Source organism: Colletotrichum lupini, chromosome 3, assembly GCF_023278565.1.
Source record: "Colletotrichum lupini chromosome 3, complete sequence".
NCBI classification, from domain to species: Eukaryota; Fungi; Ascomycota; class Sordariomycetes; order Glomerellales; family Glomerellaceae; genus Colletotrichum; species Colletotrichum lupini.
The window spans coordinates 6,722,784-6,747,318 of record NC_064676.1 but is presented as its reverse complement, the minus strand read 5'-3'; the positions used below and the strand labels follow the sequence as shown (position 1 = coordinate 6,747,318).

The following is a 24,535-nucleotide window of genomic DNA, read 5'->3' as shown; positions in this document are numbered from 1 at the left end:
CGATGGTACATATACGCAACACGACTGACGAATTTCCTTCTCCCTTACTTGGAATCTATGTCGGCAGAGCTTTCAGTCTTTGCATGACATACAGTCGCTTTCTTGTCATGATATCCCGTTTTCTATCAAGTTGGTGGGCAACTGCATTTTATCTTTGGCAGGCGTTGATACATAGCGTTGAAATTGATTTCTTATCTCTCTGGGTGTCACCACCCTCATCTCAGCTCATCTGGATTACGGTCGACTTTTCCACTTTCTCTTTCTATTGATTTTTCCTTTTCATTTCGATATCCTGCTTCGACATTTACGGTTTCCTTTTCAGTTTGCCATCAGGTTTGGTTTACCATTGACGGTTTTTTTCTTTTCTGGCAGCGATTTCGCAAGTAGAATTTCCTTATCTTTGTTTTTGATTCCCCGTAACGCTTGCTCACGATCAATGAGATACCCACTCATTCCGGGATGATGGATTCAGTGGTGGATAGTAATGTGTCGCTCTCTCGGCGTTTGAGACAGACGGACAGTGGGCCTGCACGCATGTATATGGAAGCGGGTCAAGGAACTGAGGCAACGGTTGGCGGATATGCGTGTGGACGAGATACCCGAGCTTGGTAACGACTGGCGGCTTTGCTTTATGGGAAGCCTGGTCGATGCTCACAAAGTTGGAAGCGATGGTTTCAAGACCATCACCAAGGATCGGGGCGGTATACATGTGTCTGTAGGCGTACAACCGGAAGGAATAACGACGCACATGCTCTCAATGATTATCTTATCTGGAAACTGTTCACTCTCTCTCCTGGTGGATGATGTGGCCCATGAATTTGCTTGTGATGAGGGGAAGCGTACTAAAGTAGGGCGAGGGACGGCCAGCCTTTTTATGCACGATGATGTGGTTCATGTAAGCGGTGCTGCAGCTTGTCTGTCAGCCGCCAGCCAATGAAGCAAGTGCAGTGACGGCGATCAAGAGATTGGGAGACGCGGGGGGGCAGGATTGATGGATTTGCGCCGGGTTCACACTTTGATTAGGGGAGTAATGACGGATGGTCTTTGAAGTTGGCCGTGTACGGACGGGGTGCGGATATGTCGCAACCCGGCTCGTTCGGGGGAATGCCGATCGTGTCTGCCGAGTTTTTTCTTCAGCGGTCAGGCCGTTGGGAGGTGGATCTGAGGGACCGGGGCTGGGAAATGCCGGTCCTATGCCGGTATGAACGCTTTCTCACTCCCCCGCCTGTATAGAGTTACTGGAGCTGTTTTCTGATTACTTCTGTGTCTTTTGAGGTTCGGGGTTTGGACGGGCCCCGGGAGTCCGTGGGGTATCATTGGCACGTCGAATGAGGAGTTTGAGCGAACTTTGTACGTTGTCCTTGGTTTTCTTTGAGTAGTTTACAAACTGAGTAGGTAAGTAAGGTACAAGGAAAAGACTAAGTGTTGGCAATCGACGACTGCACGTTATTTTCGAGTAGGTTTTCCAGGTCGCCGACGAGGCCAGATATAGGACACGAGCTCCTTTTGCTTTGAGGGGATTCGTCCGATGATCTGTTTCGAGATATCCGGGAGTCGGGCGGAGCGGTTACTGGTAGTTCCCCAGTTTGAGCCCGGTAACAACGCGGGGGAAGAAGAGGAGGGCGGGGAAGAGTTGACGACTTGGAGCCTGGAGAACGGAGTCGTTAGCTTGACACTTTGGTATCCACAATGTTGCAAGAGACGAACGGGGTCGAGGGATGGGATGAGTATTTATTACCGACTCACCGGGTAGTGTCCTCTGGTTCTGTCTCTTAAGAAGTACGGAAACTAGTCTTACCCCCTCTTTGTAGGACTCTTCATCTTCGTTCAACGACAACACTGATACACTTTGAGCACAGCATGTTTTCTAAACCACCGAATTCCCCAGGCCTCCTCGGGACGACCCTCCTCACCCTCGCCGCCCTCACAAGCTCAACCTCGGCATCCACATCCCCAAAATGCGACCCTTCAACCTTCACGTTCCCCTCCATCCCAGGCCTCCAACACATCAAAACAACAGCCGTCCAAGTCCACAACTACACCTCCTTTCCAAACCGCCTCTCTGAAGCGTCCCTCGCGACAACATCCGCCTCCGCAACCGGCATCCCCCCCTTCTGCAACGTCACAGTCTCCTACACCCACCCAGGCCACGACGACCTCGTCAACGTACACGTCTGGCTTCCCCTCGAGAAGAGCGCGTGGAATGAGCGGTTCATGGGGTTAGGCGGCGGCGGGTTCGTTGTCGGGGAGGTAGATGGCGATGGACCGAGTGCGGCGGTTCAAGAAGGGTATGTTGCTGCTGTCACGGACGGCGGACACCTCGCGAGTTTGCGGCCTGATGTGTGGGCTTTACGAGGCCCGGGGAACATTGATTGGCCTTTGCTGGTCAACTTTGGGTACAGGAGTCTGCACGAGCTCGCTGTCGTGGGGAAGGCCGTGCTGGGGGCGTATTATGATGCTGAGGAGAGGTATAGCTACTTCAAGGGGTGTTCGACGGGCGGACGGCAGGGGCTGGCTGTTGCGCAGCGGTATCCGGGGGATTTTGACGGGGTGTTGAGTATGTGTCCGGCCGTGGAGTTCCCTGCTATGGTGACGTCGTTGTATTTCCCGCAGTTGGTTATGCGGTGGAGGAGGTATTGGCCTTCTGGGTGTGAGTTGGGGGCGATCGTGAAGGCTGGGGTTGAGGCGTGTGATTTGGGTGATGGGAGGAGGGATGGGGTTATCGGACGCTTGGGGGAGTGTGGGTTTGATGTGAGGACGGCGGAGGGGAGGGAGTTTAGTTGTGATGGGAAGGATGGGAAGAAGATTGAGGGGAGGGTTTCGAGGGGGGCGGTTGAGGTTGTTGAGGAGGTTGTGGGGGGTGTGCTGGATGAGGAGGGGAGGGAGATGTTTCCGAGTTATGTTCCTGGGACGCAGTTTGCTGGGTTGCTTGCCATGATGAATAGTGTCTGCGAGGAGGAGACGGATCGGACAAGGTGTGCAGGTGTGCCGTTCTCCGTGACGGATGAATGGATCCGGCTGTTCATCGAGAAGGATCCGGCATTTGATCCGGCGTCGATGTCGCGGGAGACTTTCCGGGACGTCTTCCGGCGGGGAGTTGAGGAGTACGAGTCCGTCATCGGGACGCCCATCCCGGATCTGAGAAGATTCAGGGAGCGCGGGGGGAAGGTTCTCATGTGGCACGGTATGGCGGACCAGGCTATCTCTATCAAGGTCGGAAGGGGACTGTATGAGAAGGCCAAGGGGATCGAGGCGAAGCGCGGAGTTGAGATTGAGGAGTTTTGGAGGTATTTTGAGGTTCCTGGGGTGAATCACTGCGTTTCGATGTATGGAGCGCCGTTTCCCTGGAGTGCGTTGGAGAAGTTGAGGGCGTGGGTCGAGAAGGGTGTTGCGCCGGAGCAGTTGGATGCGAGGGGGTTCAAGATTGGAGAGGATGGGAAGGTGGTTGTTGATGAGGAGGTTAGAAGGATTTGTCTTTATCCGGAGGAAGGCGTTTGGAATGGGAAGACTTGGGTTTGTGTAAAGCCCGGAGAGAAGATTGAGGTGATCGAGGAGAAGGAGGAACTTTGAGGGAGGTTTTGAGGGATGCTTGCTTGAGGGGATCAAACAAGATATCGAGGCAATAAGGCACATCAGTTGTTCATAATCCGGCCATGATATTTATACATATGATATATACAAAAACGTTTACACCACCTTACTTCCATCGTCTGAAAGGATGTGCTTCGGTATTGAACACAAACTCATCCAAACTCACCAACCCAGGCTCGCTAAAGATGAGATAAAAGTACTTCAACGTCTCCCCCATCCAGAATGACTCCATCGAGTCCGACTGCGGAGGCCGTCCCTCGGCCGTGACATCCCACACCGCCGTGTTCGCCAGCTCCGTACTCGTGACGTTGTCAATGGACGAAAACATGTCCCACGCCGAGTCTAACAAGCTCGTGTCGGCTGTGGTGCGGTACATGATGAACACACTTTCGATTGCCTCGGGGCGGAGAATATAGCGCCGGTCCGGAACGGCGGAGAATCCTGGAACAAGGCGGTCCTTTTTGATGATTTCGTCTGCGGTGAGAACCTCGTCGTCGTCCTTTCTCTCTGCCCGTTCGAGGACGTGCTTTTTGTAGAGGGCTTCGTCCCATGCGCATTCTTGCTTGGAGGGGCAGGGGACCATGTAAAACGTCTCCGGCATGATGCCATGCGGGAAAGACTTGTAAGCGTACACACACCCGTCGACAAGTTTCCTCGCCACAGACACTTCGTCGGGGTGGTTGAATAGCTTCCCACCAAGCGCAAGAAGCCCGCCCATGAAGCAAACAAGGTGCTGGCCCTGCGGCTCCTGTTCGATAGTACGTACACCGTTGGATTCGCGAGAGTGCGCCTGCCCCGCGATGAGGATATCTTCGTTGGTCGGCGTCATGGGCCGGAAGAGATTATGTTCGATGGCGGGCTTCACGGCGGCTTCGTACATGGATTTGTACATCCCGCTGCGTCCGCCTACGAGAGCGGACATTTTGGGGAGGTATTCGTAGAGGGAATCGGCCATGGCGCCGAGGGTGAAGTCGTCCCCTTGGTTGAAGACTTCGTCTTTGGGGTTCACGACTAGAGGCCAGAGACCGGGGATGTTGGTTTTGTTTTGTTGGCTTTCGAAGATTTCCATAATCCGTTGGGTTGCGTCCCAGAACTTAGGGTCGCCTGTCAGTATTGAGAGACGTGTGAATTCCATTGATAGGCTTCCTATCTCCGCTACCAGAGCACCGTTGCCGACGTCCTGGGCGTCACCGCGGGCTGCATCGCCCACTTTCCAGCGAGTTATGGGCATGCGGTTGGGCGTGTCGAAAGCCTTGTAGAGCATCTCGCCGACTTCGGCTGCTTTCCGGAGGAGTCGGGCGTCGCCCGATAGGTCAAACGCCGAAAGGAAGCCGCCCAGGTAGCGGATCGTTGTCTCAAAGACGTTGATTTCGTCGAGGTCGGTGTGCCTGAAGTCGATTGTCGCGGCGGCGGCTACGGCCTCGTCAAAGTCGGACTTCATGTCCATGATCCAGAGTGTGTCGAGGGAATCCACGAGGGTCGCGGCCCAGCCTCCGAACGTGTTGCGCCGGCCGCCTGATACGGGGGTCAACTCGTCCGAGAGCCAGGCGTGTTTCCGGTACGACGACCAGGCCTTTTGAAAGGCCTTTTTGACGGTCTGCTGGCGCTCTTCGCGGACGCGGCGCTGAGTGCTCGTCTCGGGCGGGAAATGGGCTTGGACCTGGGGGAAGCGGACGGAGGGGACGGCGGGGAGTTGGCGGAGGGGTTCCGGGGCCGGGTGGTGGACTTTAACGGTCCGCCAGAAGTATGTTTCGTCTTGTTCTGTCATCCATTCTATCGGTTTTGGCGGGATGGCTGATGAGGATGAGGATGTTGGGAATGTGGGAAGGCCGCCGTCATTGTGCCATAGGAGAAGGAGGAGGAGGGAGACGGGGAGGCCTAGGAGGACGATGCCTGGCATTTTTCGCCTTGCCAGGAGCATCTTCTCTCTGTGAGCTTTTGGGAGTGTCCAGGTCTCTCTGCACTCTTCGGTCTGGATGCACACGTGTCAAACGTGGATATCGCGTCGTGGGAAGTGAGAGAATGGAAAACACGCGAGGAAGGGCAAAAGAGTGAGAAAGAGAGTGAGAAACCAAGACGGTTGCTGTTTCCTTTGCTTCGCGCCCAGAATTTAATGTTCGTTTACGTATTTTGGATTGCGGCCCGGCCGGATTTCTGTCCTTATCAACCCCCGTCTACGAGTTGTTGGTGGGAAACTTGGAATAGGCCTCAGGGGTTGCGGGCTTGTTTGCTCGTTTATCTCATTCTTTCTTTAATTCTGTTGTTCCCCCGTTTGCTGTGCCGCCTGAGGAGGAAGAACCAGAAGAGGGGGGCGGGAAGTCGGGCGCTTAGAGATTTTGGGTTGCTGCGCGGGCGGCGGCGCCCCTGGCAGTCATTCTCAATGCGTATGCATGTGAGGTCTGTTGGTTTGCGCACTGGTTGTGATCCTTGTCGTTCACAGCTTGGCGGTTGATCGCAACCGGTTTAACGCGGAGGAGTGATGGTCTGAGGGCTCGGAGAGGGATGCAAAGCACGCATCTCTCACGCAGCTCTGTGTGCCTGAAATCCATACGGCATGGTACGGATAAGCGATCGAGGCAGCGCAGTAACTTTGGCGATTCGGCTATATGACCACTTCGGCTCGCTGCAGCGTCGACTTTTGTGTGTTGGACCAGGGATCATGGGTAGCTCGGTCTGGGCATGGCGAGGGCCGCTGCACCTTCCCATACCCCTTGCTTCAACTCCGGGCCACCGGCCTTGCTACTTAACGGCGAGAGTCAAATTCAAGTGAGTGGGATGATATCTCCAAGTCAAGACGAGTCGAGCCAGGTTCCAGAGGTACAGTACCCGGGCCTGATGGCGTCAAAAGTCTCAAAAGCCCACGATAAAAGGTTGAACGGCGATCACATCAGAGACCCTCCAAGGCTAACTGCTGCATAGCAGTAACGCGCGCCCAAAGCGCCCATTCTAATTTCGCTCAATATGCAGCTTGACGCCGGGCAACGTGATTTAAGTGGTCGTACCGTTCCGTCGGGACGGAAAGTCTGCGTGTGGCTCCGTGTCATTGGTCATGTTTCTTACTAGCTTCAGGATATGAACATGGGGTGTTGTCTTGGCCATCCTATCACAGCAGGTGAGACTGGTGGCTTCTATGCTGGGACCTGAACCAACTGACGGATCTGCATGTTGGAGAGACACTGTGTCGGCAGGTGGAAGAAAGACAGTGCGAGAGAGTCTACGATGCCTCCGACTCTAATAGCTGATTTAGAGTTGACCAGATTCTGTTGCAAGAGGCTGAAAAGGGCTGGGTGTACCAGGCTGTTGTGGTTTGATGTGGGTGTCTGAAGTGAGCGGCGCAGCCCGTGGAGCTGGAGTTGGAGTTGCGGTGGGAGTTGTGGCAAGTAAGAAAGAGTTGATAACTTGCTGATGCCTCTCTGCAACCCTCTTGCCACAATCTAGGTATTTGCCTACCTCTCTCTTGGGAAATTCCCTCTATTGTGCAGTGCCTTCCAGGAACATCAACTCGTCAAGTTCAGTCGGGAACCTGGAGTTCCTGGTTGATAGGAGCAACAACATCATGGCATCTTTCCCGTTCTTGTTCCTCCTCATTCTCAACGTTCTCCCTCATGTGGCACGAGTAAGGGCCGCCTGCTACTACCCAGACGGCAGCATCGCCCCCAATGATACACCATGCCAGGACCTCACGGCTGAGTCGACGTGCTGCGGGCAGGGCTACGCGTGCCTCTCGAACGGAATGTGTCAGGCGACGGGCAAAGAGTTATCCAAAGACGGGGCAACGGAGCTCGTGAGGGGAGCGTGTACCGACCGGTCCTGGCGGAGTTCGAGTTGTCCTCTGTTCTGCATCAACCCGGAGACGGACAATGTGGCGGGTGGGATTGGCATTGCAAAGTGTGACGGGACCGTTGAGGAGTTGTACTATTGTATTAACTCGGTCATGAATACGGTCAACTGCACGGCCAAAAAGAATGTCTTATTCTTCCAGCGTAAGTCGTCTGTCTTTATCTCCTGCCTGCACCTCGTACTCTTCAACTCGGCACAATTCTTTGGGTAAAGTTCTGAACAATTCATCGTCGCAGAATCACCCACTGCCATCACAACAATTGGCGCGGCGGCTACACCAACTCCTTCATCATCGTCAACAACATCAACGTCAATCGCAACAACCGCTATTATCGCGCCTTCTGCCAACCCTTCGAGCGCACCAAACCCGAGCTCGGTAGCAGCAAGCAGCGCAACCCAAAGTCCACAAAGTAGCCCGACAAGTAGTCCCGAACCCAGCCCCAACGTAGAGCCGGAAGCAACAAATGATAAGACAGTCATAATCGGCGCGGCTGTAGGTGCTTCCGTAGGTGGTCTTGCGCTTGGGGTCCTAGCGGCATGGCTGTTCATCTTCCTCCGTCGCCGGAAGCGCCGTGCTCGAGAAGAGGCCGCCGCCAATGCCCAGGCACAGGTGGAACATTACACACCGGGGCCGCCGCTTGCTCAATACGTCAGTCCGCCTGTATTTGATCAGGTTTACGAGGCACCCAATGAGTGGAAACCTCCGTTGGTCTCGGATCACTTTGCTCCTCAGGAGCTGCCTGCGTGGCAACCGGAGCCTCGCAGAAGTTGAACTACTGTCGACAGAGGGCGCTCTTTCTTTAGAATCTCACCTTATGATAGCATATAAGATACCACAGTCGGCTTTGGGTAGATAGAGGCATGCCTTAATATGATAGATAGTATAATCTGTCTCACGAGTTGAGTTGGTTGGACGCCTGGATGATTTTAAACCGACATGTTTATGTACTTTTATAACAATACTCAATACAAACAAGAAAAAGTCCCATGACTAGAGTAGGGGGGTATCAACGGCATCATTTCGCTCAGTACCAAAGAGCCTTGTTCCAGAACTTGGCCTGGGCATTCGCCAGGTCGTCCTCCTCAAGGTAGAAGGTGGTGTTGAAGACGAGCTGGGTGCCGGCAGCAGAGCTGTTGCCGTACTGGGGCCACTCAATCTTGTCCTCGGGCCACATGGTGTTGGGGTTGCCGGTCAGGACGAAGGACATGAGGTACTTCTGCATCATGACGGCGACAGTGGCATTGACGGAGGTAGAGCCACCGCCGGGTCCGCCGGCACCACCGGAGGGAGGGCCACCTGCGCTAGAGGAAGCGGTTGCCGAAGCGGCGGCGGAGGTAGCGGTTGAGTTAGAGGTGGTGGAGTTGGACGTGGTGGTGCCGGTGCTGGAGGTGGAGTCGGATAGGGAGTAGGTGCTGTACCCTATGTGATGCGTTAGATGATATGTGATATATAGAGTGGGAGAGGAAACAAGCTTACAGTAGTAGCTCTGGTCAGTGCCGTGAGTGGCCTGATCAAGCGCAACCATTGCGTTCCAGGTCTGGTTGTTCATGGCGTGGGTCAGAGCCAGGTTATGGGCAGTCAGATCAAAGTGCTGCTTCATGTCGGAGAAGCGCAGACCAGGGGAGGTGTAGTCATCTTCGGGGTAAAGCGACAGGATCTCGTCGACAACGGCATCGTTGATGGCGGGGAAGAAGATGCGGAGATAAGCAGCGACATCCTCGGTGGTGTTCACGCCGTCGTAGGCCTGGCCGTTGGCCTCGTGCTGCTCGTGGGTGATGACGACGGGGCCGGAGAAGTTGAAGCGGCGCTGGTAGAACTGGGCCTCATAGGTGTCAGCGATGATGTCGCCGTCGACGCGGGGCTGGAACTGGTAGTCGTAGGCGTCCTGGACCGTGGTGGCGGCCGTGTTGAGGGTATCGAAGTCGATGGAGCGCATGCACTCGAGGCTGCCGCCGGAGCAGCCGGCCTCGGTGGAGACGTTTTGCCAGAAGGCTTCGGCGTGCTGGTGGCCGGCGCCGGGGACGAAGCCGGGAGACATGACGTAGGCGCGGTTGTAGAGCTGTTCGGCGTGGCCAGCGAAGCGCTTCAAGAGGGTCAGCTTAGACGCCTAAAGGTTAGTTGAAGACGAGTACTTACAGTCATCTGGAAGAGAGTCTGGGAGCCGCCGGCAGAGAAGCCCACGGCGGTGACATCGTCGGGGTTACCGCCAAAGTTGCTAATGTACTTCTTGGTCCACTCGAAAGCGGCCGTGACATCCCAGATTGCGGTGTTGGAAGTACCACCCTCGTGCAAGAAGGTAGGACCGTTGGCAAGGCCAGTCATACCGAGACGGTAGTTGTACGCGACGTAGACGAAGTCGGTGGAAAGGTCAAAGAGACCCTCCGGAGTGTTCTCAGACTTGCTTCCGCCAGTGAAGCCACCACCGTAGGTCCACACCATCACGGGGAGGTTCTTGCCCGCAGCATCGGCGGGAGCCCAGACATCGACGTAAAGGCAGTCCTCGGCGGAGCTGCAGGCGACATCGGCCGAGGCCAGGTCACCAGTGCTGACTTCCGTCTCGACGGGGGGCGCTTGGGGCTTGGCCCATCGAAGGTCGCCGGTGGGAACGGCGGCGTAGCGGATGTTTTGGTACTTGTAGTAGCCGACGGACTCGTTGCCGGCGGTGGCGACGACGGTACAGTAGTCGAGGGTCACAGACGGGAGGGATCCGGAGCCGGAGGTTGCTGTCGGGGCTGGGGCGGTAGTCTGGGCCGCGGCCGAAGCTGCCATCAGCAGGCAGGTGTTTGTGAACTTCATCTTGGTTTCAAGCTTTGAAGCGAAGGTGAGCAGCGATCGGGATGTGTTGTTGGTTTGCGATGCTCCTCAAGAACCTCTACATTTCAGGGCTGACATCGCGGGCTGTTTATATAACAGAAAGCCTCCAACTTCAACTCCCTTTTTCGATCGGACTTTTCACCAAGACGGTGATCGCCGTGCTAACCGGTAAGAAGGACGCGTCCTCCGAGCCGGGTGACGTTGTCCACATCTGAGCCTCATTTGCAAATCGTCATGCCAGCCCCTAGGGAAACCCAACATTAAGGGTCATTTCGACAAACAAGCGTCGTGGGGAAAATCTTTGGGTCTGCGAGGTTTGTTTTTAGAAGGTTAAACAAATGCACAATTGGCCGATTTGGCTCGCAATAGCCCCACCGAGAGGGCCTTATTAGTGGGATGAACTCTTAGTGTGGCTCATGTTCATGAATCGCCTGCGCGGCTTCGCCATCCCTTGGCTCTAGCGCAAGGAACTTACCGTCCCCTTTAACTCGATTTTGACTTTTCTGAGTCCACATGTCTAAACACGTCCTCGGCGACCTTTGCTTTCCCCAGGTTCAGGATTCGAGAAGAGTCGTTGGTCCTTGGGGGCGGCAAAGGTTGAAGCTTGACGCGCCGATCTTCAGCCCAGCCAAGCCCGGCGGAGTGTGGGAGGTGGGGTTGAAGCGAGAGACGGGCCGGAACTAATATCGAGAACATCTCTGATCACATCAGTGATCACACTCTACCCACTTCCCGAGTTACGATGAAAAACGTGGATCTGATAAATGGGTATCAATTCAATCTTCGGATCTCCCGACAAAAGTGCTCATATCTTGATGGTTTAGGGATTTCTTTACCCACGTCAGTCACCCTTCGCTCTTTTCCTACCCCTCAACCGATAGAGCCGACCGTTAAGATGAATGATTGCTGTTAAGGACCAACCGCGAAACCGGCACTGAGATGCTTCCAGGATACTCGAAGTCGATACACCATCCCGCTCAAATTATCATTCCTGCTCGGTGGCATCTGAATTACTGGCCCATTACACTATACTCCTTCTCAACCATTACCAATTCTGATCAACTCATGTGAAGACAATCTCTTCAGCGACCACAACCACGAAATCTAGCCACATCCGTTTCGCCAGATATTCCATAAACATCAGGCAACTGGGATATGGCTTCTGACTGGTCACAATCTCCGCTTTAGTGAGCGTCTCCATGTGCTGGTAGTGGAATAAGATCTCAAGCCTGATCTGTCTGTCGCGATCATCCTCGTTCTCAATAAACAGCTGATGTTTATGCGCGACGAAGCAAAGCAACTGAGCTACAACGTGACTGGCGTGGTACAAACCTCTCACAGAATCAGGATCTAACTCGTGTTCGTCGAAGTGAACCCGATTCTCTTCGCAAAGCTCAGCGTCTTGTGAGCCCAGTAGTTGGAGTCCAGCCTGCTGTAATCGTTGCCACTAAACGGGGACTGGGAGCCACCACCAGTCCAACCGCCAACGGCAACAACCGGCTCAAATAGTCTGCCTCAGAGGAGAACCCCTATTGTCTGATCCTGTTGCGCGATTGGGATGCCTCGTCTCGGATTTATCAAAAGAGCAGTCTTCGCGACTGGCGATTTGACAAACCGGGGTTGGAATAAATTTGCGAAATCGGACTTGGCGACTTGGGCTTGTAAAGGAGGCGCAACTCCGAGAAGTGCCCTGATATGTCTTCGACGACTCTTTGACTTCAATGGTTTCTCCGCGTAGTCGACATGTCGATACTCCCTCTCTTCGTTGTTTCTCTCATTCTCCTCGGCAAACTCTGCAGCGACACGCCCGTCTCGATTTTTCTGTTGCGCATTTGCCCCGGCGGCGAGGAGTATCCAGACTAATTCGACGCGGGTCCAGAAAGCTGCCTCCATTAGGGGTGTACGGCCTCGGTTGTCACCTGCATTGACGTCTGCGCCTAATCGTAAGAGTTCCTGAACGTATGTGCGATTGCCATGAGCTATCTCTATAGATAGCCTCGAAGATCCTATAGTTCCTTCAATGCGTAGGTCGTGGTTGAAGTGAGGGCAAGTCGCGTAGTCGTGGACGCAACCCCAACAATCCTCTTTTTCACTTGCTTCTGTGTCAGGCTTCAGAGATCCTCTTGCCCGGGCTGGCTCAATGCCATTTTATTGTCTCTCGTTTCCAGAAGGAATAGCGTGGTCTTTGACACTGATGTTCTCAAACCGGTCCGTCACGCTGATACGATGATCCAAACGGCTGAACTCAGGCAGAGCGTTCAGTCCAGATTTTCTGAAACCAATGGTTTCAAAACACTGAAAGTGTGATCCTTCGTTCTTTTCGGAAGTAGATGTCTTGATCTCCCAGGAAAGCCATCTCACAGCATCGTGCTTCTCAAAAGGGAAGACAAGCCTGTATGCGTAGCCGGCGGTATGGCATGGTGCAATAAAGAACCACATGGTCGCAGGCTCTAATCCTCGAAAGGTGTAAGGACTGTTTGAACTAGGCTGGCGTAGACTCTCATCGGCGCTGGGGAAGAAGCTGATTGAATGCTCATGAGGTTGCTCGCAGAAAGGGCATTCGGCGAGCGCCCATGTCGTGTTCCATCGTAAGACTCTCGCAATCGCTCGAGAGCCGTTTAATCGCTGGAACTTGGAAGCTAACGATGATGATGGAATCGCCGACTTTTGTGTAGTCGAGGCCATTTCAAGTCGTGATGGTTTGCGTTCGTGCGGGCTGAGGGCTGAATAATGACATGCGCCGCGAGGACTTGGGGAAGAGAGAATGAAAAACTGGGAATCAGGAATCTCAATTCTCACACCTGTTTCGATCTCGATGACTTGTTTCAATGTTCGAATAACGGTTTTGGCCTAGGTCAAATATCGAAGCTTGGTAACCGATTAATCCGATATGAGGACTAATCGCATTATTACGGCGAGCTTACTTCTCATCATGGTCTTCCCTCATACTCCCGTAATGGATTTTGAGTTTCTGAGACCTGTGCCAAGTGCTTATCAGCGATGAAATGGGACATTTGTAATTGATGACTCTGCTGACCTTGGGTAGTGATTCGGGTTAGGTATTCGGCATACCGAACACGAGCATCCAGGACATGGCTATTGCGATGATATAATGTGACCACTCAACATGATCTCATTACGTTATCATTATCATGAGTCTACAACCTAGTATCATTGGAGATTCTAAAATCAGGGCCTAATGCTATGGCGTCATACTGGAGAAGTTGCGGAGTCTCCATAAAGCCTGGAGCATATATTGAATGGAAACTCTAGGGTCTCTATGAAGCAGAGAGACAATTGAGAATTGAGGTCACAAGTGACTATCCCTATCACTGGTCCTAAACGTCGTTTCCTGCGAGCCTCCTTCGATCTGAATCATGGCTAATGACATGCAGCACTTTTACCTACTGGAGTTCGACTCCGAGGCTTATCTGCGACTGAAGAGTCAAGTCTCGCATTGATAGAAAAGGTGAGAAACAAGTCAAAAGAACTTCTTGACCGTTGAGTCAATCTCAGTCCTAGTGATTTTTGTTGCTGAGTGCTATAGCTCGCAAATACATCCTCACGTCTAAAATACTGGAAGACATGTGTAGCGAACGATCCATAACAGAACATTTCCTAGACACTTACACATCGCTCCACAAATCTTAAAGAAGCCCTTCACGAGAATCAATCCAGACACGAGCAATCACCATCACTAATATATTGCTGCTATCGGGGATGTTTGGATGTAATCATCTCTTGACTGTTGCTGGGTTGACGACTGTTGAGACACACGTCAGCAGGGCAACGCCTTTCAGCTGGCACACAGCTCAACGATCCGGTACTGAAATGCTTACTTTTGTATGGGAAAGAAACAGTGAATGGGCGGAGTCCATGATTGCCTTCGAGATGGAAATAGGTGGCAGAGGAGCTGCTTGCAACAGCCCAGGCTATCTTCCATGTGAACCCTTTTCTGTCGATATTCCAACAGCGACGATGGACACAATTCGCCTTGTATTGGTCTGCCTGAGATGCATAGAGGTTACCAAGTGTTGCATTGCAGTTGCTATCGTCTGCGTGCATCAAATCATTGAGGGATGCCGTGTTCCAAATGTTCGCAATACGCGATTGAAACCCAAAGCTATTTGACTTCAGTCTCAGGCACCTAAGTCTTTGAAGTTCACATCATGTTCACGCGATGTTGACGATCAGAAGTTAGACAAAAGTAGTTCGTTGCTAGCGTACCTTATTTTCGGGATCCGCTCATCGCCCTTCATTGCGTTCTAGCCCGCGGGACGCTAACTTTGCGGCCACACGAAGCGTCTTCCTTAACCATGGTAGAGCCATCCAAGTAGTGCCCGAACCATCCTTCCTGGAATTGCCTTGTATGAACCCTCCAACGACAAACCACAGACTCATGCACTTCACGCGAAGCAGTTGGCAGACCCCCTCGTCTTGAAAAAAAGTTTTTTTCATATCTCGAGTTCTGCCCAATCCTTTTGTCGCAAGCAGAATACCAAGAGTCAGCGTGGGGATTGGCAACTCCCTTGGCTCAAAAGGGCTAGTCTAGCTTCCATGTCTTAGTATCAAAATGGCAAAGTCAGCTCGACAAGGGTCAGGATGTCGGAATACCGGAAATATCTGGCCAGATAGATTAAGAATGGTAGTGCTAATGATTACGATTCCAGGCTAATTACCCCACAAAATGAAGAAAAACTGCCACAAAATGAGACCGATGTCTCACCCAAGCTTCAACGGCTTTCTGACTCGGGCCAACGACAGGCCACTGACCAGCAAACTGACGCATCCACGCAATATTTAGCCCCCATTACCCATTACTACAACCTTACAACTCCCTCACAGCGAAACTGTCTCTTCTCTTCTACTTCCTTCGATGTTATCTACATCTCTTGAGTGACATTCGTCTCGACTAGCAGATGAAGAATCCTTCTATTGCCAAGAGAATGAAGACCAGGAATATCTTGGTAACTGAGAGAGACGAAGCTGCTTGAGATCCAGTCGAAGCTGAGACCTGAACAGGCGTCTGGGATTGCACACTCTGACTCGTCTGCGAAGGGGCGTTTACTGAGGCGTTTCCAGTGATTGTCGACAAAGGACTAGCTGTCTCCTGTGGGGCACTTCCACTCTGAGAAGTCAGCGTGATTGGAATCACGGTTGTGATGGTGGTTGGCGCTACACCGCCGACTTCAGTGGATGCTGTCTCCAGAGGCGATGAACTATGGCCGTGAGTTTCGGAGTCCTGAGAGGCAGAGCTGGCAGCATTGGCAGTGAAGCTTCCAGAGTTGGTTGATGCCGACGGCGACGAAGGTGCAGGTTGCTCTCCCATCCTTGACTGTGCGACTCCAGGCGTAGCGGAGGCGGTGGGGAGGATCGCGCTCGGGGTAGAAAGCCCGAGAGTAACGGTGAAGGTTTCTTTGGGCAAGGCGGTCTTATTGCTCCACGGGGAGGCTTCATGAGGCATCTCGGAAATTCCAGGGGCAGACGCCGGGGGAGAGCCGGGAGAGCCGGCAGGGATTGCTGTATGAGGGGCATCTGAGCTTGGAGTCTCGGTGTAGGTGCTGAAGGTAACTGTTTGCACTGGAGAGACAACAGTGACGGTAATAGGCACAGCAGAGCTGACGATCGCGCCACAGCCATCGTCTCTAGGGCCAAGATGAGGGGCCGCAAGGGCAAGCCCGATGAAAAGGGACAAGAGTTGCGGCTGCATTGTGATGTGAAGCAAGGAGGGCAATCAAAGAGATGGAGTTTGGGCAAAGGAATGAAGAGCCGATATAAGGTAGATTGTTGAGACTTGGGGACTGATGAATCTGACTGGCCTCAAAATGTGTTTGGATACGACAGTCTATATAGGTTGCCGTACATGATCATTTTTGTTTTCCCTTATCAACAGCCCAACGCGGACAACTTCCTTAGCAATCAGAAATTGTCTGTATCCGGCTCTCGATGGTTCTGCAGCCAACGAGGCCCAGCCGACGATATCTTGTGATGTTTCTTTGCACTTTCACTCCATTCCGACTGCGTAAGATTTGACGGACTGGGAAAGGTCAACATTTGCAATTGACAGCAATCCTGGACTTTTGGAGCGGGGGATGGCCTGAGAGATTCGACTCGAAATTCTCATGTCCATACATAGAACTCGATGCGGATGGGATGAAGTGAATGTTGTGACATCGCGCCAGATGTGAGGTATTATTCTGGAGCTCAAGCGCCGCATGGGGTGTTCTAGACCGTTTTCAAACAGAAATGAGGATCTTCGTCTTGGACCCTTCTCTTGGTAGCTGGATGTCGAATGATTGGTGTTTTGGGTGGCGGAGTGATGTTCAGCCGGGATGATGCCAGGGAGGGCAGAGCAATCCTTGTGTCTCTCAATTTCAGCTTCGATCTTGGCCCACAACATACTCGACCCTCGGCAACGACGGCCGGTACTGGACAACGCACCGCGTTGTTATTAGACATTGGGAAACATCTTCCCAAGAGGGAAAGTGTAGGATATGACACCAAGGGCTGAGAATAAGACGTCAAGCTGTAGTAGTCAAGATCATGCTGTTTTCATCACCAAAAGCGCGTCTAGACTCAGAGCATGCACGTTCTTGGTCCCTTGTATACGAGAGCGGGGCTTCCGTAGCGTTCGTGTGATGTGTAGATATCTGTAAATTCCTATGCTCTAGCCGAGATGCTGTGAATAGGTTACTTGGCTACGGTGGCAGCTGAGTGTCGTTCTCCGCATGCGTTCCAGTTCAATCATGTTCGACTCTACGGCTTCACAAGACGGAATGCAATAGATAAGACATACTGAGTAAGTTCCGTTTTGTATCAGCTGCGCGAGTGCATGATCGCTTTCTTGACATTCACATATAAACTACATGAAGTCTCGAGAAGATTGAGAATAATATCATCACTATCTTCTCCTCTTTTGTATCTTGTCATTCACTTGAATCCCTGCAACTTCAGCAAACGCCTTCTTCACTTCTCTTCTTAAAATGCGCGCCTCAAGGAAAGGAGCGCTTGCCGCCGCCCTGGCTTCGGCTCTGGCCCTGGAGCCTGTGTCGGCTACGTCTAGCTGCCTTGCTCCCACCGGAGACCCTGTGACTGTTCAGGCCTACGTAATGGTCGAGCAGATCCCTGTTCATCTCAGCGCCGATATCTGTTCCAACACAACGTTGAGTGTTGCCGGCACTGTCTTGTCCATCACCAACGCCCCGACTTTCCTTGTGTCGGACTTTGTGGTCACCAGTACCATCACTCACACCTCTACTATGTAAGCCCGTTTCTGACCTTCCCCTATGGCTACTTCCTCGGACCATACTGACGCCCGCTTTGTCTCAGAAACTCTTTCTCTATATTCGATGGTCCCTGCGCTACACTTACTGCTCATGGTGGCCCTGATTCTGAGCCTACCACCATTGTCATCCCCCCTAAGGCCGGCGATGAGGTCGGAACAAAGATTATCTGTACTCCCGTGGCCACGGACAATGCTGCCTTCTCCGGCCCCTACACGACTCTTACTGCAGGTCAGTGGTCTGGCCAGGGCACGAAGACTCTGACTTTGGCGCCGGCTGGGGGTGATCCAACAGGCACCGTCATTGTCTTCGCTCCCGAAGCATCTGGGCAGGTCGGAGCCCAGGGTGTCTTCACGGGGCCCTATACCACACTCACCGAGGCCTGGGCGGGAAGCCCCGCGACGACTGTCACTCTCCCGCCCCGAGGTACCGATAAGACAGGCACCCAAATTGTTCTAAGCCCTACTGCGGCACCAGCTCTCTTCACCGGGCCTTACACGACGATCACTGGCACTTGGACGGGACTCCAGCCAACAACCCTGTCTTTAGCGCCTGAGGGAAGTGACCCAACTGGAACTGCCATTGTCTTCCTGCCGACATCCGCCGGCTTGAGCTCCTTCACTGGTCCTTACACCACAGTCACCGGAGCCTGGACTGGCGCAATTCCTACAACCGCCTACCTCCCACCTCAGGGAACCGATCAAGTCGGAACTGAAATTGTGTTGACGCCTACCTCCTCCCCAATCGTCACCCCATTCACTGGACCATACACAACCATCTTTGGGCCCTGGACCGGAACAGTTCCGACCACTGCCATCCTCACGCCTCAAGGAACTGACCAGGTCGGAACTCAAATCGTCTTGACACCCACTTCTGTGGCTGGCTCATTCACTGGGCCATACACGACTCTGACTGGCCCCTGGACCGGGACTATTCCTACCACGGTGACCCTAGCTCCGGCTGGAACAGACGCCACCGGAACTCAAATCGTTCTCGTTCTCACAACCGCCGCTACATCCTTCACTGGCCCTTACACAACTCTGACCGGACCATGGACTGGTACTATTCCAACTACAGTTACGCTTGCTCCGTCTGGAACCGATGCCACTGGAACCCAGCTCGTGCTTCTGCCTACCGCCGCTGAGACTACCTTCACGGGCCCTTACACCACTATCAGCGGTCCTTGGACTGGCACTGTCGCCTCCACCCTGTCCATCGCTCCTACTGGCACCGCTACTGTTGGCACCGTCATCATCTTCACTCCTGCTGACCCTACGACTTCTGTAAGTGTCAGTTCCGGGGCTTCAAGCACAACTCCGTCTCCATCGTCGGCTACCTCATCAGATCCAGCCACGAGCTCCAGTGAGACGTCCACTTCTGCGAGCTCGACCACTGTGATAGAAACCACTACCTCTACGGACACAAGCAGTTCCTCGCAAACTTCTTCAAGCGCTGCTTCTAGCTCCCAAGTGTCATCTACCGCCTCCTCTTCGCCTTCTGAATCGTCAAGCTCAACCTCTACCGACCCTAGCAGTTCCGCCTCGTCTTCAACTACCACATCGACTGAGCCTGCTACATCTTCATCTTCCTCAAGCACAAGTTCTGAGTCTTTAAGCGCAACTCCTTCTTCATCTAGCTCTTCAACCGAGTCGTCCTCGAGCGTGACTTCGTCCTCATCTAGCTCGTCAAGCTCATCGACCGAGTCTTCTTCAAGCTCATCCTCCTCGTCGTCATCTAGCTCGTCCTCTGAGTCTTCATCTAGCACGCTGACAGGGACTCCAACAACCACAACCTCGCAGAGCTCCACAGTTTCCGCATGCGTCGTGACCGCGACGAGCACCTCAGAATACTGCAACGTCGCCCTGCCCGGAGCCTGTACCTCACTCTCCACCACCAGCGGTCTCGCTCTCGTGCCGGTTGTGGCATCTTGCACTGTGGCTCTTGGTCCATACGCAGCAGGCAACGTTGCAACATGTCTTGCAACCAACGTGGGCCTCACTACTGCCGGCTCGGACATCGCAAGCTGCATTCTCACCGCTCTCGAGGGGCGTTGTATTTCAACCCTGCCGACAGCGTGTACTGATCTAGCGTCGTCCAACGGTCTGGCTCTTGTTGCAGATGTGGCCCAGTGCACTATTGCCCTTGGTCCCTTCGCCGCTGGTAGTGCTGCGACCTGTCTTGCAACGGGAACCATCACAGCATCTACTACGGCCACGAGCATCATCCAGTGTCTCGAAATTGCCTTTGGCCTCCAATCTGGCGTGGTCACAATCACCAACTCCGCCTACTGCCCGACTGCCACTGCAACTCCTACGCCTTCGGTCTGCGCCACGGTCCCTGAGCCTTGCCAGAGTCTCGCCTCTGTCAACGGCATTGCCCTTATTGCGGCAATTCCGGTGTGTACGGCAGCTCTTGGCGCTTACGGTGTTGGAAATGCGGCAACCTGTCTTGCTACTGATGTCATTGGCCCTCTGAGTGTTGGACAGGATATTGTGACCTGCCTGACGACTGCTCTCAGTACGCAGTGCATCTCGACTTTGCCAGAGCCTTGTCTCGCCCTGGCAGGTGATACTGCAGCGGAGCTGGTTGTCGACCTGCCGTTGTGCACAGCTGCCCTTGGTCCATTCGCTGTTGGAGCTGCCCTTACTTGCTTGTCCTCGACCGCTACCAACGGAGACTCGGTTGTCGCCTGCCTCAATACCGCTTTGTTCCAGACGTAAGTTTGAATCTGCGGTAATTCGAATGATTAAGGATTGAGTATGGGGTTCCCAAGACTACATGTGGTGTAGTATCAGGCTAGGTGCTTGGAGTCAGGCTTGCAAAGAGACTGGGACTTCTTCATCAAGCGTGTATCTCATAGTGGAAAGGGTTGCGAAACGAATGGATGTCAGGCGATTACGTTGTGGCCGCTTTTACTTCTTAGCACAGTTGTTTGTTGTACTTGACTACTTTATTCTAATGACATTCTCTTACAATTTTCCATGGTCTACGAAGTACGGGAAAAATACATGTAGTTACCATTCGGTCTGAATCAGAAAAAGTGCTTCCCCAGCAGCCTGGGTACTACGAAAAATTCCTTCGGAGCTGGAAGCTTGCCTCTAGATTAATTTGAGGATGAATTTAGATGAAATCTGTCGTTATCAAGGCTCTTCATTCCGGAGTTGGATATCTTGGATACAATCGCAGTAATCTAGTCTCTTATCATGACGATAGACTATTCGTCTCGTGACAGACCCGAGGTGCCAATTCCTTCCGCCAAACTGACAATATTGAAGATGTGCTCATCAAATAGCGATGCTCCACTGAATGCCCTTGCGAAGAGTTCCATCATTGTCATGTCCTCCAAATGCTTGCCACGTGTCCAAGCACATATCGATAGACTGCTCGCTGCTGTTGTTTTGGTCGGCTACAACAGCCTTTCGAGTGACACCTTTGTGCGTCATCGTGATTACTTTGCCGCAGAGCCTGTTGTTCTGTGCTTGACCGTACGGCTCGAATATGCCGGATGGCATCGCGACTAGTGGGAGGTTGCGGTCGACCGAGTTGGAAAAGTAGGTACTGAGACCACAGGCGCCGTTTCTCCAGAAAACGTTGCGGCAGGCAGTTGCGTCCCCGAACATGAAGATAGAGCCTTTCGTGTGAGAGCCTGAGACTGCCTCGCCGGCGACGGCCTGAGACACACCCAGGACAAGAAGACTCGGGAGTAACGAAGAGAGCATCTTGCAAGAATTGTATATAGGCAGTCGACCGTGACTTTTGAATTCAATATGTATGGCGAAGTCAAAGGTGCTATTGGTGTGGCTGAAAGGACTGATTTGGGAGAAAGCCTGATGGGAAAGAATCATGTAAACTGGGCGTAAGGCTTGATAATAAGTAATCTGTCCGTGATACTCGGCTGAAAACATGCCAAGCTTTCACTTCTGCTCTTCGATTCCAGAGCGATGAGTGATACTCTCTTGCACGTTCGGCCACTGTTGATAGAGAACTGGTGATCGTCCACTAACTCTCGATGAACCAAGGCTTAATTTCGGCGTGGCCTACTTCTCGTGTCCCACAACTACTTTGCGTCGCAATCCATAGGATCAAATGCCCGTAAGACCGCTTGCTAGCCATTCGGTATCCCACATGTACCTTCCACTTTTGTCCATGAGGCTGGGGTTACTGACTTTGTCATTCAAGGTTGGCTCCAAGTCTTTGCGAGTCAGTAGCTCAACTGCCATCTCAAACCATCGAATCTTTTGACAGTACCCACTCCCACAACGACTAAAGTAATTGTTAGCTACGCCATTGTGCTTGCATGCATCAGCTAGTTGATACGCGTTTGTTGTGATTCGTGAATTGAAAACTGTTGAATGCATAGAAAGATCGGGTGTCAAACTTCCCGAAGCTACCACTTCCGCTACTACGGAAATTGAGGTCTTTCAGACCGTGTGGGATAGTTGACAATCGATGCAGTCCTGGCTGTCTTACATCCGTTCAATCGTTTTCAACCTGTCTTTTACGGCTAGTGAAACAGACTAAGCAAGCACAATCGGCCCGCCCAAGAGCGATCCTTGGTTGTGGAACAAACCTCGAGCAAGTCTCAATTTGGCTGCCTAGACATCCCGGCCGGGAATATGAACAAGATTTCCTCTTCCGTCCAAATTGAACGTTTAACACTTAACCACTTGAAAATTCATCATTCCGGATCGAAAGAGGACTCAGTGGGTCCTTTGCAAAGGACTGGTTACAACGAACAAGAAATGTTTCCTGCATCACTTGGTTCCCACATAATTATTTGAGATCACACGTTTCAATGTAAGACTCGGGCGCTCTTCGTCTCGTCGATTTCATGGTCAAAATATTGATCCAAGCCTTAGACGGCGCATAGCTTTGATCAGTGGTCAACTAATTCAACGTGGGAGTAGACAATGGCGTTTGGGAATGCCGGAAGTCTTCTGTTCTCATCATTCTATCAACGTGAAGGATTGCGATCTGCAGCCTGTTGTTCCAAGTGAACATTACCCTGGGTTAACTACAAACACGAGGTCTTTTAATGAACCATATTCCAAGCTAGGCTCACCATGGCGTGGTTTACACGACTCAGGGGCTCGGGAACTTGGATCAGAGTGTTTCTCGGCCGAAGCCCATTGCAGGAAACATTCTTATAAGAAACGAAACATGGTCGCTGTTCGATCAAACGATCTGTTCACCAGCTTCAAAGCTTTCTATTCGCTAAAGTCTCGCCAACCTTCTATTGCCATCATGTTCCACAATTTCGCCTACGCGTGTGCCTTCGCCACGCTGCTAGCTGTACCTGCGACGGCAAGAGACGTTCCAGCTAACGTTAAGGCCTTTTACGACCAAGTTTGTGGCCGGCAGCAATGCTCCACCGTCCTCAAGACCGGCTTCCATAGCAAGGAGGGCGACAAAGGAGGTGAGCCGACCGGATAAAGGGGCCAAGAGAATAGATTGCTCAGTGACCCTAACACGGACAAACTATCCGCATCACAGATTATGGCTATTGTGGCGACTACTTGAGCAATTACAATGTCATCTACATCCAGGGTTCGGGAGGTCGCCTCGCGAACATGGACATTGATTGCGATGGTGCGGAGACTCATGGAGACGGCCGATGCGGTTCCTCCACCGACACGCAGCCGCAGACGTCTTTCAAGTCCGAAATCCAAGGTTACAAGGCCGGAATCAATGATCTGAACGCGTATGTTCACCCTTACGTTGTTTTCGGCAACGACGGATCTAAGCCCGGATGGCCTACCTTCGACCCAAAGAAGCATGGCATTGAGCCCCTCAGCGTCATGGCAGTTGTTTGCAACAACAAAGTTGTGAGTTAATCCTCTATACCTTTCGTTGTTGATTTATCTTTCATTGGCGCAACTTCTAAACCTCGAAACCTGTAGATCTATGGTATCTGGGCCGACACCAACAGTGATGATGGCAGCCAAGCCATGGTCGGTGAAGCCTCGCTTTCTCTTGCTACGGCTTGTTTTGGAACTGGTATGAATGGCAATGCTGGACATGACCAGTCTGATGTACTCTACATTGCGTTCCCGGGCAAGGACACCGTTCCTGGCGCTCATGGTGCTACCTGGGCCGCCAACACTTACGATGAATTTGAAGACAGCATCTCGGCACTCGGCAATCGCCTCCTCAAAAGAATCCGAGCTTGAGCCTCGAGTTGAACGCTGATGCAATCCTCCAGATAGCCATAGAGATGTGCTGCATGTAAATGCATCACTACAAGACGCAGAGGAGACTCCGTATAAGGTGATGGAAAGGGTTATTTTTCGTGTACATTAGCATTATTGAATGGTCTTTGCGGCCTCCTTAGGATCACACTCTCTCAAAAGAATTGATCTATCTCACATTTCTTGTTCGGGTAGCAGCACGTAAACATAAGTATTTACTCACTACTGGAATTTGTCTGACTGCAATGACTTGCGTGCTTTTGCCATGATCCGCTTCAAGGACATGATTTATATTAGTACTTTATGAATGCCAGTCGTGCTCAATTGCGGAAAATGTTCTCCCGCAAATATTCCCCAGTCAGCCTTGGCCGCCAAAAGATTTGACATTCACAGTCCTCACTTGAGCATCTGTGATTCCTCTGCCAACGTTACTGAACGACATGATGCTGCTATTTTGGCATATGTCCCCTCGAAAGAACCTTGTTAGGTCGAATCTTGCAGCAGCACCAATCGGGGCATGAGAAGGGATGGACGATAGACAGGCGGTTGTGTGCCTTTCCTAAAGTACTCATCTGCTGTGCATGGAAATCACTATTGCTTCTCAGTGGAATATAAGTATGGTAGCTTGCTCCAGCAATTAATTGCAGCCCTGGACAGCAGGCATTCATGTGATGATGAAGGACTGGTGCACGGCTTCAAAGTAATGTTATTAAGAGGCAGTCTCCAAGAAAAAGTACCGGTGCATCCACCTCCCAAAGTGCCAAAAGCCGTTTTCAGAATACAAAGAATTGAAGAAATAACGGGAAGGGTTTCCCAAT

At 52.4% G+C, this 24,535-nt stretch overlaps 10 protein-coding genes across 10 annotated transcripts; 4 read left to right on the top strand and 6 right to left on the bottom strand.

Moving 5' to 3' along the window:
• Positions 1–433: 433 nt before the first annotated feature.
• On the bottom strand, positions 434–1,821 carry CLUP02_06763 (uncharacterized protein; the record flags this gene model as incomplete). The annotated part of the gene is made up of 6 exons (XM_049285760.1): positions 434–713; positions 786–905; positions 975–1,175; positions 1,260–1,387; positions 1,498–1,648; positions 1,799–1,821. 6 exons carry the CDS (start codon positions 1,819–1,821, stop codon positions 434–436), a joined length of 903 nt encoding a protein of 300 aa, XP_049142903.1.
• Positions 1,822–1,860: 39 nt separating this feature from the next.
• CLUP02_06762 (tannase and feruloyl esterase) lies at positions 1,861–3,570 on the top strand (the record flags this gene model as incomplete). The annotated part of the gene is made up of 1 exon (XM_049285759.1): positions 1,861–3,570. One exon carries the CDS (start codon positions 1,861–1,863, stop codon positions 3,568–3,570), a length of 1,710 nt encoding a protein of 569 aa, XP_049142902.1.
• Positions 3,571–3,697: 127 nt separating this feature from the next.
• CLUP02_06761 (glycosyl hydrolase family 47) lies at positions 3,698–5,512 on the bottom strand (the record flags this gene model as incomplete). Its single annotated transcript, XM_049285758.1, has 1 exon — positions 3,698–5,512. The coding sequence occupies one exon, from the start codon at positions 5,510–5,512 to the stop codon at positions 3,698–3,700; it is 1,815 nt and encodes a 604-aa protein (XP_049142901.1).
• Positions 5,513–7,147: 1,635 nt separating this feature from the next.
• Positions 7,148–8,203, top strand: CLUP02_06760 (uncharacterized protein; the record flags this gene model as incomplete). The annotated part of the gene is made up of 2 exons (XM_049285757.1): positions 7,148–7,574; positions 7,668–8,203. The coding sequence occupies 2 exons, from the start codon at positions 7,148–7,150 to the stop codon at positions 8,201–8,203; spliced, it is 963 nt and encodes a 320-aa protein (XP_049142900.1).
• Positions 8,204–8,456: 253 nt separating this feature from the next.
• On the bottom strand, positions 8,457–13,637 carry CLUP02_06759 (esterase; the record flags this gene model as incomplete). The annotated part of the gene is made up of 15 exons (XM_049285756.1): positions 8,457–8,851; positions 8,909–9,515; positions 9,569–10,293; positions 10,382–10,463; positions 10,760–10,944; positions 10,976–11,050; positions 11,164–11,272; positions 11,322–11,551; positions 11,602–11,756; positions 11,862–12,345; positions 12,439–13,096; positions 13,196–13,224; positions 13,284–13,367; positions 13,463–13,524; positions 13,561–13,637. 15 exons carry the CDS (start codon positions 13,635–13,637, stop codon positions 8,457–8,459), a joined length of 3,957 nt encoding a protein of 1,318 aa, XP_049142899.1.
• A 306-nt stretch (positions 13,638–13,943) lies between these two features.
• On the bottom strand, positions 13,944–15,035 carry CLUP02_06758 (uncharacterized protein; the record flags this gene model as incomplete). The annotated part of the gene is made up of 5 exons (XM_049285755.1): positions 13,944–14,009; positions 14,086–14,178; positions 14,231–14,369; positions 14,545–14,642; positions 14,973–15,035. 5 exons carry the CDS (start codon positions 15,033–15,035, stop codon positions 13,944–13,946), a joined length of 459 nt encoding a protein of 152 aa, XP_049142898.1.
• A 123-nt stretch (positions 15,036–15,158) lies between these two features.
• CLUP02_06757 (uncharacterized protein) lies at positions 15,159–15,956 on the bottom strand (the record flags this gene model as incomplete). Its single annotated transcript, XM_049285754.1, has 1 exon — positions 15,159–15,956. One exon carries the CDS (start codon positions 15,954–15,956, stop codon positions 15,159–15,161), a length of 798 nt encoding a protein of 265 aa, XP_049142897.1.
• A 1,273-nt stretch (positions 15,957–17,229) lies between these two features.
• CLUP02_06756 (uncharacterized protein) lies at positions 17,230–20,249 on the top strand (the record flags this gene model as incomplete). The annotated part of the gene is made up of 2 exons (XM_049285753.1): positions 17,230–17,507; positions 17,576–20,249. 2 exons carry the CDS (start codon positions 17,230–17,232, stop codon positions 20,247–20,249), a joined length of 2,952 nt encoding a protein of 983 aa, XP_049142896.1.
• Positions 20,250–20,813: 564 nt separating this feature from the next.
• On the bottom strand, positions 20,814–21,248 carry CLUP02_06755 (uncharacterized protein; the record flags this gene model as incomplete). Its single annotated transcript, XM_049285752.1, has 1 exon — positions 20,814–21,248. One exon carries the CDS (start codon positions 21,246–21,248, stop codon positions 20,814–20,816), a length of 435 nt encoding a protein of 144 aa, XP_049142895.1.
• Positions 21,249–22,773: 1,525 nt separating this feature from the next.
• Positions 22,774–23,699, top strand: CLUP02_06754 (fungal chitosanase; the record flags this gene model as incomplete). Its single annotated transcript, XM_049285751.1, has 3 exons — positions 22,774–22,945; positions 23,023–23,354; positions 23,430–23,699. The coding sequence occupies 3 exons, from the start codon at positions 22,774–22,776 to the stop codon at positions 23,697–23,699; spliced, it is 774 nt and encodes a 257-aa protein (XP_049142894.1).
• Positions 23,700–24,535: the final 836 nt, after the last annotated feature.